Source organism: Nicotiana attenuata, unplaced genomic scaffold (genome assembly GCF_001879085.1).
Source record: "Nicotiana attenuata strain UT unplaced genomic scaffold, NIATTr2, whole genome shotgun sequence".
Taxonomy (NCBI): Eukaryota; Viridiplantae; Streptophyta; class Magnoliopsida; order Solanales; family Solanaceae; genus Nicotiana; species Nicotiana attenuata.
Window position 1 is genome coordinate 97713 of NW_017671189.1, and position 18755 is coordinate 116467.

The window sequence follows — 18755 nt, forward strand, 5'->3', positions numbered from 1 at the left end:
TGCACTTTAGCTCCGCCGCGAGTGAACACAATAGAATATAGGTTCGTCTGTAATTTACAAATGTTATAACAATCATGGTTAAAGATTATATTATTATTTTCGTGTAATATTTACTTATGTAATTGCAGTGTATAGCAAGGGCAAAACACTGATTGGTTAAACTGTTTTGTTTCATCTGCTGCTTAGCCCTTCTTGCATAACTTAGGATCACAACTACTTGACGAAAAGCTACAAGACAAGTGCAACATTAACATAAGTAGAGGACCAACAAGTCCCACTTATCCACATGCTATAAACATGGTCCTAAAAGGGGAAAACTTAAAAGTAGAACAATCCACAAAACAAGAACAAATAGCGAGTCAACACCTATTCTGACTAGCAAATTTTTGAGTCATAGGTTTAGTTTTTGTGATCTAAATGCAACATCTAAGCTTGCATAGAGTTGGTTATCGTCTACTTTATTAGGTAGCACTGCTCGTGATCATGGATACCTTGTGAATCAGTAGCGAAGTCAGAAAATTCAATAAGGGTGTTCAAAATCTGAACACCTTTTGCTAGTGGCCTATGCAAGGGTATTCAAAGTCTATTTTTTTTTTTTTATCAATAACAAGTATAGTATTTTATTCTATATACAATATAATTTTTCAGCGAAGGATTATTCAGTTGACCAACCTTGGCCACACATATCTTCGCCCTTGTTGTGAATAAGGAAAAAGAAAACCAGAAGCAATAAGCAATAAACAAGCTTTCTTTAACCTTAACAAGAACATTTGTTTAAAAACACCTAACCTTATAAGCGGGTCTAGGATTTAAAATTTTATTGATTTAATCTTTAAGATTCTTAGCACTAAACCCGTCGTATTTTTAAAATTATGAGTTCATATATATTATTTTGTTGCAATTTTAGTTAATTTTTATAAATTTATGTTTAGTACTGGTTCAGATGAACACGGTGCGGCTACGTTGCCTCCGCCTCTCCCTAAACCATTCATTCCTAACATGGAAGTGTCTTTGAACTCCTCCCACTACGGCATAGTAACATGTGGGAACAGCAAACAGAATAATCCCATTATTGTGTTAAATAATGAAAGGCACATGGCTCTTCCACAAGGATGCTAGTGACACAAAGTTATGAAAAGAGTTGATTACTTTATCTATTCATGCTGATGCAGAGATGTTGCTGCTCTATTTTCGGGCTCTAAAGTAGCATGGTGACGGCCAAGAATACTTCTTAGAGGTCACCTAAGCACGGTTGAATCAGCACCAAAAAATCAGAAAAAAGCCTAAGCATGGCCTGTCTTACATGTAGCACACTTTTTGCTTATAGAAAACAAAAGCAAGGATCATACATTAAAAATAAATGAATATACAAAATCTTGGACTTCCGATTCTGCTCCAACAGGTATCACAATCTCACTCAATAGTATTCAACCTTTTCTTGCCATAGTGATTAGTGACTCGAGCTATGTGAATTCTTAAAGTTAAATGGTGATTTCAACCAGCTTCAAACTCACCATGAACAGAGATTGACTGAATGTATAAAACCAATCAACCTAACAATTAAACATCGAGCTGATATGAGGAGCACTGCAGATTTATAATTAAAATAGAAAAATCGGGGAGGTCATAAGCAGCAGTGCGACTAAGAGGGCTAGCTCTCATCCTTTAATGTATATTCCTCAGAAGTTTCCATCAGCTTCAGCTCTCGTTTGGATCTATTTGCATCAGAAAAAGGCTTTCAGCTACAAGGACAAGGAAAGTAAAAGACATCACCTAGTAGCCGCCCCAATGACACTTTGAGCTGGACTCTTTACTAGTCCGATTTCATCCATCAAAACTCTCACATTCTCTGCATCTTTCCATCTTCCAACTGCAGAATAGATCTTTCCCAACAGTACATAATTCCCTGTGTTCTCTGGCTCCAGCTTAAATAGCCACCTTGCAGCCAATTCTCCCAGTTCCACATTTTCATGTATCATACAGGCACCCAGCAGTGCACCCCAGATGGCATGACTTGGTTCGAAAATCATAGTTTTTATAAGTTCATATGCTTCCTCAAGTCGGCCGGCTCGACCAAGAAGATCAACCATACAGGTATAGTGATCTACTCTAAGACTATCAGAGTGATTTCTAAGCATAAAATTAAATAAACAAAGTCCTTCATCCACCAAACCAGCATGACCACAAGCATGCAAAACCGAGGTGAAAGTGACTTCGTTAGGCTTGATCCCAGATTGCACCATCTGATTAAACAGTGACAGAGACATCTCGCCATGCCCATGCATCCCATAACCAGCTATTAACGTACTCCACAAAATTATGTCCCTTTCTTTCTTGGGTATCCCATTGAAGATCTTGTGACTATTATCTAAGTTTCCACATTTTGAGTATATATCAACTAAACCAGTAGCTACCTCAGTTCTTGTAACAAATCCGGATCTTACAAGATAGCTGTGTATGCTCAATGCTTGCCTGAGATCAGCTTCAATTGCAAATGCAGGAAGTACACTTTTCAGGGTTGCATCATTTGGTTTGACAGCTTCTGATAACATTAGCTTGAAAAGCTCTATCGCTTCTCTTGCAAGCTCATTATGAAGGCACCCGGACAAAATTGCATTCCATGGGACAGTCCTCTTCTTGCTAGTCTTTGCAAACACCTGATAGCCAAGTCTAAAACTGTTGCATTTAGCATACATGTCAATAAGGCCAGTTTCTACATTAACATCAGACTGAAGGTCCTGCCTTATAGCCCAAGCATGCAGGCATTTACCAAGCCTCAAATGAGGCAAACTGGCGCATGCAGCAAGAAGGGATGACAGAGTTACTGCATTCGGCTTTACACCTTCAAGCTGCATCCTTTGAGAAAACCATAGTGCATTTTTTATGTCACCAGCTGAAATGAACCCGTGAATCATTGTAGTCCAAGTCACCACGTCTCTATTAACCATCTTCTCAAAAACCAACCTTGCCTCATCCATCCTACCACACTTAACGTACATATCAACGACAGCATTCCTAACTGACAAACTGTCCCAAAAACTTAATTCTTCGACCAGTGAGTGAACCTCTCTACCCATCTCAAAATCCTTCAGACGCCCACACGCAGGCAATAGGGAAAGCACAGTGGCACAATCAGCGTCGACACCAGCATCTGCCATTCTCTTGAAAATCATTAGGGCCTCCTTGGGACTATCATTTCGGCAATACCCACTGATCATAGTGTTCCAGGTCACAATGGTTCGAGCCTGCATCGCATCAAAGACCCTCCTAGCGCCCTTCTTATCTCCACAACTCATATACATGGTCAAAAGTGAATTTCCCACAAAGGTGTCCCAAATAAACCCACTTACAACAGTCAACCCATGAATAACAATACCCTGCTGAAGTAACAACAAGTCACTGCACGCCCTAATCACATATGGAAAAGTATGTCTGTCAGGCTTGTGTTTATCCGATCGCAGCATTTCCCCGAAAATTTTGAGCGCAACGTTAGGCAACCCCTTTTCGGTGTACATTCTTATCATGGACCTGTATGAGAGCAAGGTTCGTCGAGGCAATTCATCGAACAGTGTACGAGCGTATGAAGTGTGACCACAGAGTGCATATGCAGCTGTCAGGAGAGAAAGCAAATGGTTCGAACTGAGGGACGGAAGGAGGCCGAGGGTAATGGTATGGGCATGGACTCCCTTGGTGCTTCTTAAAGATTTGGTTTTGGCGCAGTTTTCCAGGAGAGACTTGCATTTCTCTGCTGTGGCAGTTGTTTTAACGACTCGTTTAAGGTGCGTCAATTTCTTTGATAGGCCATTCATGAATTAGAACAGATGTCTTTTCTGCGCTACAAGTAATTGACCATTTTCTATACCTTCTCAGTTATAGCACTTTCTCTTTTCACAAAATTTATTCCTCTGTTTTTATGACCTTTTTTCTTGTTTTCGGTTTATGGTAGCCGTAGGTCAGCTAGCTGGTTAAACTAGATGGTTATATGCAACAAATCTAATATTTACTCCTAATACTACTCACTTCGTACCAAAACGATTTTTTGTTCATCCAAAGTTAATTTAACCAAGTTTTAACATAAATGACACAAATTAATTCCGTCTTTGAAAAATAAAATTAAAATCTTTAAAAGTTGCATACCAAATTTATTATAGAGAGTATTTTTGGAATTCAACTCACCAAAAAAAGTTTTACATCGATAACTTTAGGCAAAATTCACGTAATTTGATCCTCCGACAAGAGACATTCTTTTATTCACGTAATTTTATGCATCCTCAACATTCTTTTAACAACAAAAGACAGATATAAAATGTACTTTAGCTTTCAGGATAACCAGTTTGGAAAAGAAAAAAAAAATCTTAATAAGTTCGGAATGAAATTAGGGAAGCTTTTACTATAAGAGGTCTAATTTTTCATAAGTTACAATGACATTGTCAACCACTACTGAAAGCAAAGTACACTTGTCCAAATTGACCATTGAATTTAGAAACTATCAGGAAGAAAGAACCCTTTTTTTAAAGGTTAAAACAACTCCACAGAAAATAGCCACCTGTTGGTTTATCTTTGAACAAAATGTGACTTCTAACTCTTCCACAATCATCATTAAGACATATAGAGCAACGCTATTACATCCAAAAGATCTCCCATTCCTACCACAATGGCAGAGAAGAAAACAGCCAAAATTCAAAATTCCAAAACACATGAACTTTCCATAATCAAACCTAACAGTAGTCATCAAGATCACTATCATCACTAACAGTTACAAATAATTCCCAAGAATTGCAGAAGCTCAAACTTTCACCTAATTGTCAATGCTCAACAAAATCCAGCAGGGAGAGCAAAGCTCAAATCTTGAAATCTTGAAATCTTGTTGAGAACCTACTATTCAATTGTCAACTATTTTGACACCCTTTTTCCTGTTGTTGATATAATCAGCTGCAGCTCTAGCTTCCATCTTCACAGGCAATGGTGCTGAGAACAAGAAACTCTCAGTTTCATTCTCATTCTCATCCTCATCTCTAACATTCCTTTCATTATGACCATCATTTTTTCTTGAAATGTATTCATTATCACTACTTCCACTATACTGGCCTCCATCTTCTTCCTCATCAACTTCAGCGTCATCCTTGGATAAATTTCCAATTTTTTCAACTCTTCTGCTAAGGTTTTTCATGAGCTCTATCTCATCAGCATCAAATGATTCTTGCCCATTAACATTCTCTGCAAAGCTCACAGATTTCTTTTGTTTTGGTTTAAGCCCACCTTCATCCCTATTTCGTCGTAAAACCTCAGATTTTCTAGCTTCAGAAACTCTAGGATTTTTTAGGTGCTCCTCCTCTTCCTCCTCTTCCTCTTCAGATTCATTAACCGTCGCAACAAACTTATCAATGGCTTTGTTAAGATTTGTGCCAAGTTCCACTTCGCGGTCACTGTTAAGAACCCTAGATTTGTTGCCACTCCTCACATTCTTCACTACTCTACTTGAAAATACGGAAACCCCATTAATTACCTTCATAAATCTAGTCAGTTCGTTGTTTATCGACCTTTTACCATCTCTAATTAATTGATCATCCCCCTGCAAAAAAGAACCCCTTTTTCAACACTTTTGAGCTATTCAGTCACGAATCCAGGAATTTCCACAAGGTATTTAACATTTAACATATATGTATTAAAAATTAAGATTTGACCTATATACACGGTATAATTTTTCGTCCAGAGGGTTCTGATTCCACCGCAAGCTATTCACATAGGGTTATGATAAGTGTACAAAGCAAATGTGCAAAATTGCAGTTACAGCATAATTAATTACCTGAATAGAATCAAGTTTAACAAGTAAATCCATAGCTCTGTGAGAAACAGCTTGAGTATCAAAATGAGGTTTACGAGAAACTGATGATTTGAGATTATTGAAAGTTGTTTTGATGGAAGCCAGCTGTTTTAGCTGCCGGAGGGTTCTCGATCTACGAGCAAGGAACGCTCTGAAGTGCGTTTGAATAGTACGCGCTGCAGCATCGCGTAGGGACTGACGAGAACGAGGAGAACGAGAAGAGCTGCGGCGGAGAGAAGATTCTAAGGCGGCGATCCGACGGAGAAGTGACGTAATAGTGCGTTGTGTTTGTTGGTCTTGTACTTTGTTGACTTGTTGATTAACTTCTTCAAAATAGTGATGATTTTGGTGAGGGGGTTGAACACATTGGCATTGGTTAGGAGGGTTGTAGGGTGGTGGTGGTGGGTAGTGGGTATAAGGGGTAGTGGAGTGTAGATTTGGTGGTGGAGGAGGGTGAGGGTAGGGGGAGTGGTACGGGGATGGGGTGGGGTAACAAGAATAGCAGTAACAGACGGCGGAGATAGGGGAGGGGTTGGTGGCGGCCACCGTGGGGTGGTGGTGGTAGTGATGGTGAGAAGCCATTTTCCGGAAAGGAATCTTTGGGAAAAAGTGAAAGACAGTGTTTGGCTCAACTTTTTTTTGGGTAAATAGACATTTGGTTAAGTTAGAGAGACGTTGATATGATCGTCTAATAAAAATTTTACTGTACTGTTCTATTTAATTTAAGTGCTATGTGACTCTGGCTAAAGCCTAGAAACTTTATTCCCATAAAAAAATAGAAAAAATATTCTTTTCTCAAGCACGTGCGAAGCGACAGTGAGCACACCAAGCTGGCACAGTACTGCATTTCCTATATTATGACTGTTGTTGACTGAAACTGGCACCAAAGTTTGGAGATTCCAATTGGCAAATTGATGTAACTTGTATATAGCTTAGGTCATTAAACAATCAGTTACAAAGACCGTACGGTTAAGGAAACTTTGTAAATTTGTTGTTACGTAACCAGTAGGTCAAGGGTTCGAGTCGTAGAAACAGTCTCTTGCAAAAATGCAGGGTAAGATTGCGTACAATAGACTCTTGTAGACAGGCCCTACCCCGGACCCCGCGCATAGCGGGAGCTTAGTGTAACGAGCTGCTCTTTTTTTACAAAGACCAGATGCTACTGCCATGTAACCAGTAGGTCACGGGTTTGAGCCGTAGAAACAGCCTCTTGCAAAAATATGGGGTAAGATTGCGTACAATAGACTCTTGTAGTCCGGCCCTACTACGGACCCCGCGCATAGCGGGAGCTGCTTTTTTTTACAAAGACCAGATGCTACTTTTTCATTAATCTTATATTTTAATCCAGGAAACATCATGGAAACATGTTTCTTTCCAATTCAACAAATTAAATCCAACTCTAGACTGCACAGTAGCCAAAACACAAGAAGTAAACCCAAGAGTTAAAAGTAATAAAGACATTCATAGGTTTACTGTGGCCTGTGAAAGTATGCACTACAAATGCAAGAATGCAAAATGAACAGAAAATAAACAGTAATGTTAGTACTAATTTGTACTCCTCATTCTCATTATGGTTTATTCACCTAACTGGAAACTCAAATCTTTCCTGTATTATACACAACTGTTGAACTAATCCAAGACTCAAGAACTATCTTTACAATGATGAAACTCAAACATGCAAAAGAATCATGAATTGTCTAGTTCTAAAACCTCTTCAGCAGAAAATCAGAATGAATTATCTCAACTACTTCCACCAACCCACCAAAGGTTGAGCTCAACAACATCTTTTTCCCCTCCATCCACAACATTTACAGGATTATTCAAATCAAAACTTCTATGATTATCAGAAAGATCCTCCAATTTTTTCACCATAGTCTCTTTAGTTTTGCTTTCATTGAATCCAGTATAATGAGCCCTCTTGTGCCCTCCCAAAGATTGGCCTGATGGAAAAACCTTGAAACATATTGGACATTTGTGATCCTTACTTTTAATAGGCTCAGGACTTGTCCTAATTAATCCAATTGTTCCCAATTCAACTGGACTATCATCAATGCTTTCAAGCTGGGAATTGACCATATCAGATACAAAGTTTGTCTTTTGATTCAGCACTTGAAAATTAACCCCTGCATTCTTGACTGAACAATAATTCAGAAAAGCAAGATCCTCACTTGGATCATTATCCAATCCCAGTATAGTAGTAGAGTAACAGACCCTTGTAATCTCAGTGTTCATCATCATCAACTTGCCTGAAAATTCATCATTTATTACCTCATTTTCACACTTCTTTTCATAACCATCAACACAGCTAGAATCAGAACAGCCAGCCTGAGACAAATTCTTGGCATTTTCATTTTTAAGAGGCTTTGAAATTGAAATGTATTCATCCCAATCCCTCACACCACATGAAAGCATCATCAAAGTCTTAGCAGCCTCTTCCATTTCTTCAACTTCACTAATTGCAGAAGAGGATTCAGGGTTTGCATCAGTCTTATACTTTATCTTTGATCTCTTCTTCCGAATTGGACACACAGTCTCAAAATCAGACAAGCTTTGTTTTGATGATTCAGATTCTTGATCAACCCTTGATCTTTTCACGTGAACTTTCATATGACCATAAAGAGCTCTCGTTGAAGCAAACCCTTTACCACATTTCTCACAAATATGACTTTTTTCAGTCGTTCCATTTTTCAAATGAGTCCTTAAATGACCTGCCAGAGCTTGAGTACAGGAAAATTCTTTGCCACATTCTTTACAGAGGTTTTTCGTTTTCAAAGAGCTAAGCTTTAACTCAGAACCCCTCCAAGATTTTCTTGGATTTTCTCTTAAACCATAACCAATTGAGTCTATATCATCAACATCGTTGGTGCTGATATTATTGACCTTTTCTTGACTCATGCTACTGTCAGATTGCTCTGAAATGCTCAAATTATCGAAATGATTATCAGCTTCTTCTTCTTCTTCAGAACCCATCTTGTTTTCAGCTTCAATTTTCTGCTTCTTTTCTGCTGAAATCAAGTCTAAATGAACCCGCATGTGACCTCCCAATGATCTCCCACTACTGCAACTCTGGTTACAAAACCTGCATTTATGCTTCTCTACTTCTGGTATCTCTTCCATTTTGGTTCGCAAAAGAATCTGAACTGAATGAGAATGATCAGTAGAAAATGTTGAAAGAATAATGGTGCACTCAAGGTAAAAAAAATTGCAGAATCAAGAAAAGAGTAATGGGAATTGTGTACTCAGAAGTAAAATTCAGATATTATGGAACTAAGAAAACCCTTTTAAGTTGGCCACTCCATTTGCCACAAAGCATAAAACTGAGTCTTGAGCTTGATTCTAACTAAATGGAGAAGATGGGTTGTTGCGGAGGTTGGTTTTTTGGGGGTTTTATATACTCGGAAACTAACCAATTAAGGAATGAGCTGAAAACAGGATTCTTGACTTTTGAATTCTTGAAAATTTGGTGCGACTTTCAGTCTTTATATCTATATATAGGACTAACTGATAGAGAGAGCCTTGCATGCCAGCAAAAATTTGACTCGTGATCTTTTTATTTTTGCAAAATTAAACAAAAAAAGGATAAAAAGAATAAGTAATTTTTAAATTGTCTCGGAAGCTTAAATAAATTTAAAATTATGTTAAGTTCCTAAGATCAAATATTGAGTTTTTTAATCACCAGTCAACAATGTAAAAGAAGTGGGATTACCAAAGGGCAAATGCTGCCCTGCTAGGTCCATTAATGAAAAAAAAAAAAATCTATATCTCTATATCTATATATAAATATAAAACTGGGTACTAAAATCTGATATGGTGCTCTCACAATCTAAGATTCGGATTTATCTTATTTCTCAGTTTTTTGGGTTTTCACTAATTTTTAATTGTTGTAATATATTTAAAAATTACCTCACTTAAGGAAAAGATGAAACGGTTCATTTTTAATGCATCTACCATGACAACCGTCACTATTGAACAACCCTTGCAACCCCTAATGTTACTTTTCGTCTCATGCCTCTCTGCATTTCATGTGTGATGGTGTTTTAGAATACATTTGGTCATATTTTAACAAAGCAAGTATTTTATTATATACTTTCCACTAGGAATTGAGTGAAAGACATTGTTATCTATGAATTGTGAATTATGAAGCATTTTAATAAAGCATATTCCAAGCAATTCGCAAGGTAAGCAAATATGTTCTTTTTGTTTGTGTTTTTTTGGTTTTATAAAACCTTGAGTATGTATTCCGGTGTTCTTTTTGGCATTCTGGTCAACATTATTTAATGATCTAATATAAAAGGAAAAAAGAAGTTTTTTTACAAGTTTTTGAGATAGGGTTATTGAACAAGTAATTTAACATTTTGATGATATTTTATAGAATATACGAGTATGAAAGTTAATAGGATGAAATTCCAGAAATTGAATAAATTGATTAATTGATGTGGGCTTCTTGCGTTTTTTTTTGGAATTTTTACCTCCTATAGCAAAGGTTAACACCTTATTTATTTTAAATAAATACCATTTAAAAAAATTATATTGTATAGATACCTTTTAATGTTTATAGCAAAATATCTAATTTTGGTGACCTCCTACCCCTAAGCCACTAAATACGTTATTCAGTTACACTATTTTCTTTCTCTATCTACTTTGATACGCTATTCAAAAATGAAAGCAGTAAGTTTCCTCTTTATCAATTCGCCATTTTCAACTACTCTAATCCGAACCAGCGAATTCACCATCGCCGATCGCCGCATAATATTCAAATTCAAGTGCTGATGACTCGTCTTCGTCTTTGTCGTCGTGTTATATGGGCATATTTGGTATGATTTGAATTCTTGTGAGGGCTACAACGGAATGAACCTGGATGATTTATCGGCGCACACATGCTATGTTTTTTCTTCTGATGATGATTTTGTTGGCCACTATTCTGCTGTGGTTCACGGCGGTGAACGGAACGGCGGATTCACCGGAAATTAGGGTTTTTTCTGGAACAAAGATGACGGAGTTTGGGGTTGAGCAACTTGATTTTCTGTTAATATATTTCAATGTATTTTCATGTATTTCATTGTATTCATTGTCTTTTTTTCATTGTAATTCAATGTATCTCGTTGTATTCCATATATTTCATTGTATTCACTATCTTTTTTTCATTGTATTTCATTGTATCCCGCTGTATTCTATGTATTTCATTGTGTTCACTGTCTCGCTATATGCCATTAATGTATTCATATGTCTTTTTAAATTAATATAATTTATGTATTCAGATGTATTATATAATTTCTCTAAAGATTATTATGTTTTTGGGATATTTTTCGGTTAAGAATCTTTTTTATAACTAAAAATACAAAATGTCTGTGTTATAATTGAGTTTGTTGAGTTATATTAGGAGTCTATTATATTAATTGATTCACTTTCTGTTTAAAAACAAGGCAGAATAGCCTAAATGATACCTATACTTGTGTTACTTTGTCATCCCGGTTCCTGTATTCAATGAAGTTTCATCCAGACACCTAACCTCAGTCAAAACATGTATTTCAAACCCCTCTGACCATTGACCGAGCTTATGTGTCATTCATTTTGCTGAGTCAGAAAAATGAGTGATAACACGCTCTAAAAAGGAGAGTGGATATATTTGTTTTGATTTACAAATATTAAAATAATAAAGAATAACCATAAAAAAAAAGTAAATTAATTAATTTCCCAACCTAAGTACTGTTTCCCAACCCTTCTGTTCCCCCCGTTTCTCCCTGTCTTTTTCCTACCCCCCCCCCCCCCTCTTTCCTATCGTAACCCCTCCCCCCGCCTCCCCACCCCGCCCCTTTGTGGATAGTTAGGAACAAAATTAATAGTATAAAAAGGAGAAGAATTTTCTTTGAGGGAAGCTAAATAAGCAGACCTGTTAATGGGGTTAAAGTATTTAAAGATATTAAAAAGCTATGGCCAAGTAATTTTCATGTCCATTGTGGTCATGGGTTTTCCAAAGGAGTCTGGTGAGTGGAGAAATAGGTGGTGGAGTCCACTAGTGATTATTTTCCAACGATCTGATTTTGCTTTGTGGTGGTTGGCAATGAAATACTTCCAGCGATGTAGTTCTTTATTTTCTAGTGATGGCATGCTGCTCGTTGGTTGTTGCCCCTTTTGCGTCTCATTAAATTCTAAGATTACACTGGTTTTACCTAGAATAGTGAGAGTAAAGAGATGAAGCAGGATATTTTTTTTTTTTATCAAGATTGAAGAGTTTTATGTATATGAATTGGGGTTTAAGATTGTGCTCAAAAAGGAGGAAAGAGAGCAAAATGGTGGAGGCGACTCCAATTTTCGGGTTATTTTCCCGTGATAAGGGTCGCCGACAGCATAGGAAGATGGGGATGGATTTGAAATATTATTAAAAATTAATTTTTAAATAAATAAAGATGTGGCATTGATTTATCTGATGTGGACATGATATTTTCTCCACGTCAGGCGAGTGACCAACACGTAATGCCGAAGTGGTTTAAAATACATGTTTTGACTGAGTTTAGGTGTCTGGATGAAACTTCATTGAGTACAGGGACCGGGATGACAAAGTGGCATAAGTATAGGTGTCATTTAAGCTATTCTGCCTAAAAACAATGTAATCCCATGTTTCACGCTGTGAATACAGTCGAATAAAATAATCTGTCGAGCTGTAATCCCATGTTTCACGCCATGAATACAGTCGAATACACTCGAATACAACAACTGATTAGCTGGACTTCCCTGATTCACGCCTATTTTTGCTATTGTATTCATGAATACAGTAGCTTAAATACATCTAATGCATCTTATAACAACAGAAAACGTATCTACAATCCGTAATATAGCAAATGGTATCTATAGATAGCTAATTACCACTAAAAGATAGTGCTTTATGAAAATTTCTCTTTTTTTTTTCCTTTCCCGAAACGCGATTTGAAATGAGAAAGTTATTTATCTTAACAAAAATCTGTATGAGTTATTTATTTTGAAGTATACAAGTTTGATCATGTATACGGGTTATGGAATGATGCTATCCTATTTGATAGTATTTCTCTACTTTCCATCTCAATTCTACTCCAAAAGATTACTGCATAATAATATACAGGATTCATTCGCTTTACGGACTATCCATGCGGTTTTTAATAGACTAAGCTGCATGTATATTTTTTCTCCTTTGCACTTAGTTCATCTTTAGCTAAAGAATTGTTAACAAATATTCTTTTTATTCTGCTTATTGATTTTTTTGTTGTTATGAAAAATGTATAGTAATAGTGGAAATCTTGCTTTATTCTACATATAGGTACAAAAAATACTACTTCTTACAAGTTACTTTTAGTTGGAAATTAACAAAGCATCTATCTTACGGTTCCCAAGAAGTAGATTTATTATGCATTTATTTTTCAATTCTTTTGGTTTTCTTATTTCTTATTTCATTGTCTATCTAAATTCTCTTCTTTTTTAACTCTCATTACTCTTTAAATTCTCTTCAAATGTGTGAGGTAAATTGATAACACGTATCTTCTTTTTTTTTTTTTTTAAAATAATAAGTTTGTGAATATTTCATTGGGTACAAAAGAAACTTTTTATTATGACACGGACAATTAAGTGACCGTTTGGATTGACTTATTTTACGTGCTTTTAAGCCAAAATAATTTTTAAGCCATTTTATAGTGTTTGGATAGAGAAAAAAGTGCTTTAAGCACATATTTTAAGCTAAAATGACAAAAACAAGCACTTATTTTTGGCTTAAAAGTCACTTAAATTAAGCCCATCCAAACAGGCTCTAAATGTGAGTCCCTAAAAGCTTTTGAAAAGTGTGACTACACAAGCATTTTGGGATTGCAATATGCTTTTGTTTGCTGGTATATTAAATAAGTACCATGAAATAACTGATAGTGTTGTATAAAATAAAGTAGTTAAGATTTTTATTTTACTACAAATGATTGAAAAGTTTCATCGGCTATCTCGGAGGGTTCAATCTGCTTTACTATTTTGGGTGTACATGTCTCATCATAGTATGAATGAAAAAGAAAATAAACTTGTAAGTTAGATTGTACTTTTCTATTGTTAGATTTATTATTTTGGGCACCTTCTCTTAAAGTAGTATTTTGTTAACTATTTGGGATTTTCTTTTATTTTGGCTTTTCTGTTTTGAGAATGGTTCATATACTTTATTTTTAAGTCAATATTAACTGTTTTTGTAAAGTGAATATTAATATTACTATATTTTATAAAACCATGATTAGATTGCAGAACAATGTATTAAAATTAGAAAGCACAATTTTTTATATTTATGTCGCAAGGAAGAAGAGGTGCTCCTACTAAAGATTTTTGGTTGTTAATGAAAAGTTTGTAAAAGCATTTATAAAAAATTTTATTCTCTCAACACACAACTAACAATAATTTAAATATTTTTATTTGTGTAATTAGTAGTGTTAAGAAGAATTTACGTAATTCTAATTTAAACTTTAGTTCTCATTTTTAATACTCTTTGAACTTTTTGATTAGATAAAACTGAAATGAGTTATATTGGTAATATATAGTTAACTATACATAGTTAGTTATATTGGTAATATATATTTATAATGGTAATCACACATAAGTATTTGATATAAATAATATATATATATATATATATATATATATATATATATACGGGAACAGCCTNTATATATATATATTAAACCAAATGTAAGTTTTTTGTAAGTATAATATTTCTCATAGTAAAGACAAAATAATATCTAATCCGTTATCAGCTGCTAATCTTTTTGTATCAGTTGCTAAATTTTTTGTAAGTTTATTGATGTATCCTGAGATTTTGTATATTTTTTAGACTGCGCGAAGCGCGGATAAATTTACTAGTGAGATAATAACTCAGATTAACTGTCAAATGTCAATTAACCAAGTCCGCATTAAATTAGTTAAATTCTCTATCACTACTCACTATTGCTCTATTTAGAGTGAACTCGTATCCAACGGATTTGGTCTAAATTCAATATAGTTAAATATAAATAAGTTGTTTTTGTTTGACCAAAAAGATTTAGACTTTTTATTGAACCAATTAAATAAGAAGATTTGAGGTAAATCCTAGCCAAAGATAATTTACCCTAGATCTAAGATAGAAGATAAGAATAAGCAAACATAACTGAACATAAGATTTAGCTATAATAATGATTGAATCCCATTATGTAAGGAAAGGATGGTGATTTCCATAATATTAAATGATAAAAAAGAATACGTAGATAAAAAGGGTCACCGTTCTTGAACAAGGTTACTAATGATGGATCTTGTGGATCTAAGCTTCCTTTCTCCTTTCTCCTTGATGAGGAGCCAGAGATGAAGATCTTCCTTGATCTGTAAAGATATGTCTATCTATGTGTGTGAATTATGTGTCAGCCCCCTTTCTTAATTCTCTACCTATTATATATACTAAGTATTCTCCTTTACACAACGGTCATTAGCCAGAGTACCTAAGTCCTTTAACTGTATTACAGATTGACCCTCTGAAATGTTGTAACAACCAATTTACCGTACAAGCATTACGAGCACACGGCCTCGGCCGTGGCCGAGGTGCTTGTCACTATTGCGTTATACGAATACGACTTCGGCCCAAGTGACTGTCGTTCCTCTTCCCGCAGATTCCTGTTTGGTCAGATTTCGACCCATACAGTTAGTCCCTCCGCCTATTGAGGTCGTCTTTTGGCGAGCTTGATGGGCGGACTTTGTCGATTCGAAAGTTGTGAGAAATCTGAGCATTTCGTGCGAGAGGCGAGTGTCGCGCCCCCTTTTTTCCCCTTCGCGGGGAAGTTCGGGTTTTGACATTCATGGGGGAAACAACTCGCTTCCTTTATGGAATTGGGTATTTGAAGAGTCGCCACCTAACATATTAAGGTGCGTTAGGGCACCTAGAGCAATTAACTCATGCAACCAGTTTGCATTACCAGAGATTAGGGTAATGGCTCGAAATAACCTTGAGGGGAAGGTGTTAGGCACCCCTCGCGGTCCACAACGGTGGGTCCCGGCCGAACTTAGTTATGAATTAGTCATTTAACAAGTAAATAGTCTAAGCACACATTTGCAAATAAAGGAAGCTTACACAGTCTAAGCACATATATAATGAAGGAAGTTTAGACGATTCAAGCATACATATGTAAATTTTAGACAGTCTAAGCATGCATACTTAAATTAAAGAAGTTTGAATAGTCCGGGAATACATAAATTAAGGAAGGGAAGTCCTAAGTTGGTTAGCCTATAGGATCATATCTGTACAATACCCGGTAAGCCTTCCTCAATAGAGGGGTTACACGTGGCATTAACGCACAGGTCATCATATCCTTTTACTACCCATTACCCCCCCCCCTAGTGGTCATATAAGCGAGTTTAATTAACGAACTCTAAGCGTGCTTTATCCGTCCCTCCCTTGTAGTCCCGGAGGTGTTTAGGACCTTTATACTTAGGCAGTTCTAGACACTCCTGAGGTATTCAAAAGGTAAAATCTAAGCGCCAACAAAGAACACATAGGAATGTCAAATAGGAAAGCAATTAGGGGCTCATGTTTTACCTTCACACATAAACAGATACGTAGAACATCTCAAACAACTGATTTTGAAGAAATTTAGAAAGCCTTAGAACATGATATCTAAATTAACATCACAAACACAGAACAAGCAGCGTTCGTTTTAAAGCGAAGGAGTAGAACCCTAGTCAGCTTGCCTATTGATTTTATAGTCTGTTAAACCTGGACGATTTCACATATAAACAGAGCCCAATTTCACAGTTATAAGACCATTAATTACCTAAGGCTTGCCTAGGCGTGGGTTTGTATGCAATCATAATTCTGAGAAATAATTGAAACAACTTGAAGTCATTTAATCCCAGGCATACTGATCTAGGCGATTACTGATACAGAACTGATTTCATGCAAATTTGTACTAGAACATGATACCTATGTGTTGGATTACTCTTAAACCTTTTATAGAAAGTTATTCATTTAAGCGACGTAGACGTGATTTGGAGCCAATGCAAACAGAGTCCTAAATCAGGATTTCTAATGCACAGAGAGAGATAGTCATTTTATTAAGCATGATCACAGCAGCAGTTTAATTATAGAGTTCCTAGGTGATTATGACTTTAGGCAGAAAAATGATGACTCTAACATGTTTCCTAATATGCAAAGCAGCAAACATGATTATCCTAAGGCACGATATCTAATGCACAGGTTAATGGCAATGGTTTTTTAATACAAATAGGCATAGCAAACCTAGTGGCATGATATCTATTGCAGAATGTAAACATAGTGTAAACATAAAGCATGATTTCTACCTGGTTTCCCCACAAAATCGTATATGAACCCTCCCCTTTTTACTAATTACCCCAAATATCTGTTTACAAAGAATATTATTACAGACCAGAATCAAATGAAGTACATGAGTAGATGAAACTATACTATAGGGAGCCTAAATCAGGCCCAAAATAAACCTGGGGATGCCAGGCCTTCAATACAGTCTCAGAAGCCAAAGATCTCACAGCCAATGGCGTTTCTTGGTGTGTCAGAGTTCCCCAAGGATCTCAAGGATCCCGGGCAGTGCTTACACCAAGACTTTTCTCAGATAGGGATTGGTGGTGTGCAGTATGGAAGGGCCAGCTATGGTATGCCAGAGTTCAGAGAAATCTCAGGGATCCCTAAGCAGTACACACACCAGAGGGGCAGAACTTAATAGTCTAAGAGTAGGTGAGAGTGCTTGACACAGTTTTGAAAGACTTAGTGAAACAGTTAGAAGTAAAAGAGATCCAGAAACAGCTTTCTTTTTAAAAAAAAGGATACTGGGAGTGACCAGTTTTTGAGAAGAATACTAGGAGTAAGAGCAGTAGTTTTGAAATCACCTTGAAGAAAGCATGCTCAACAAACAACCTAATTGGTAATAAAGTACACAGATTCACACAACAAGTAAACTTACAAACAAGGGTGAAGGGGATTGTGAACATATAGGGCTGAAACCACATAAACAGATAAGCATTTGACACAGCAAGTGTTCAGAACCACCAGGAGTCTACAGAATCAGGTCAATCATGGTACTAGTCAGTTAAGACATAGATAAGGGATGTAGCAGGATCATGTTGAAGACACAGAGGTGTTGAACAGCATGGGACATACAATCAGGACTAATTGAAATGTACTAGAAATCTAAGTAGTTACATAGTCATACCCATTAAAAGGGAGGGGGTAAGGGATCCAAGTAAACATTCTAGGCAGGTATCAAAGAACTAAGTGAAATTAGACATGCTGATTACACATAAGGCATAACTTAGACAAGCTTAATAACAGCAAAGAGAGAAACAAGTTGAGTAGCTAATGCAGGAATAAACATGGGTGTATAGACATAGATCACGTAAGGTTGAGTTTCAGAATTTAACTAGAGATATACCAATTAAAGAAGAAAAGTGCAGAATATGAAAGAAGCAGGTGCAAATCCACTGTCTAGCCTTGGCTTTTGGCCGGCTAGACCAACAATCAACACAAGTAGCAAAGAAAGAGAGAGTGTTTGAATGTATGTGTGTGTATTCTGAACTACTGTTCCTGTCTAGAAGGAGCAGCATGAGAGTGTATATATAACACTTTAGGGGTGAATCAAAATAAGGTAAAAGAATCACAGTTCATTCAATTAGGAGCAATTAATCAGTCACAGAATCAATTCCCATAGAGGAGTCCGGAATAGACCCCTTAATTGGGGGGCAATCAATTAACGGTCACAACAGGGGGTCCAATTAAGGTAAGGACTCAAAAACATTCCATGTAGGGAGTCAATAGAAATCCCAAAACCATATTGATAGCTAATTAAGGCAAGTATGATCAGTTAAGGTCACAAATAAAGAAACAAATAAAATTTCAGCACACACTGATTTTAACAGGACATTTAATAGGAATCAATGAGTAAAATCT

General features: G+C 36.3%; 2 protein-coding genes across 2 annotated transcripts; both read right to left on the reverse strand.

Annotated features, from left to right (window-relative positions):
- Positions 1-1238: 1238 nt before the first annotated feature.
- Positions 1239-4004, reverse strand: LOC109206544 (pentatricopeptide repeat-containing protein At5g39350). Its single transcript, XM_019369373.1, has one exon. The coding sequence runs from the start codon at positions 3807-3809 to the stop codon at positions 1770-1772; it is 2040 nt and encodes a 679-aa protein (XP_019224918.1). The 5' UTR covers positions 3810-4004; the 3' UTR covers positions 1239-1769.
- Positions 4005-4375: 371 nt separating this feature from the next.
- LOC109206545 (BAG family molecular chaperone regulator 8, chloroplastic) lies at positions 4376-6539 on the reverse strand. The gene is made up of 2 exons (XM_019369374.1): positions 5807-6539; positions 4376-5572 (listed from the first exon to the last, which is right to left on the reverse strand). Exons 1-2 carry the CDS (start codon positions 6404-6406, stop codon positions 4883-4885), a joined length of 1290 nt encoding a protein of 429 aa, XP_019224919.1. The 5' UTR covers positions 6407-6539; the 3' UTR covers positions 4376-4882.
- Between the last annotated feature and the right edge of the window lie 12216 nt (positions 6540-18755).

Excerpts from the sequence above, each read along its gene's own strand:
- LOC109206544 (XM_019369373.1), bottom strand. The coding sequence starts at position 3,809 with ATGAATGGCCTATCAAAGAAATTGACGCACCTTAAACGAGTCGTTAAA.
- LOC109206545 (XM_019369374.1), bottom strand. The coding sequence starts at position 6,406 with ATGGCTTCTCACCATCACTACCACCACCACCCCACGGTGGCCGCCACC. Across the intron at positions 5,573-5,806 it reads TTAAACTTGATTCTATTCAG|GGGGATGATCAATTAATTAG; the intron begins GTAATTAATTAT and ends TCTTTTTTGCAG.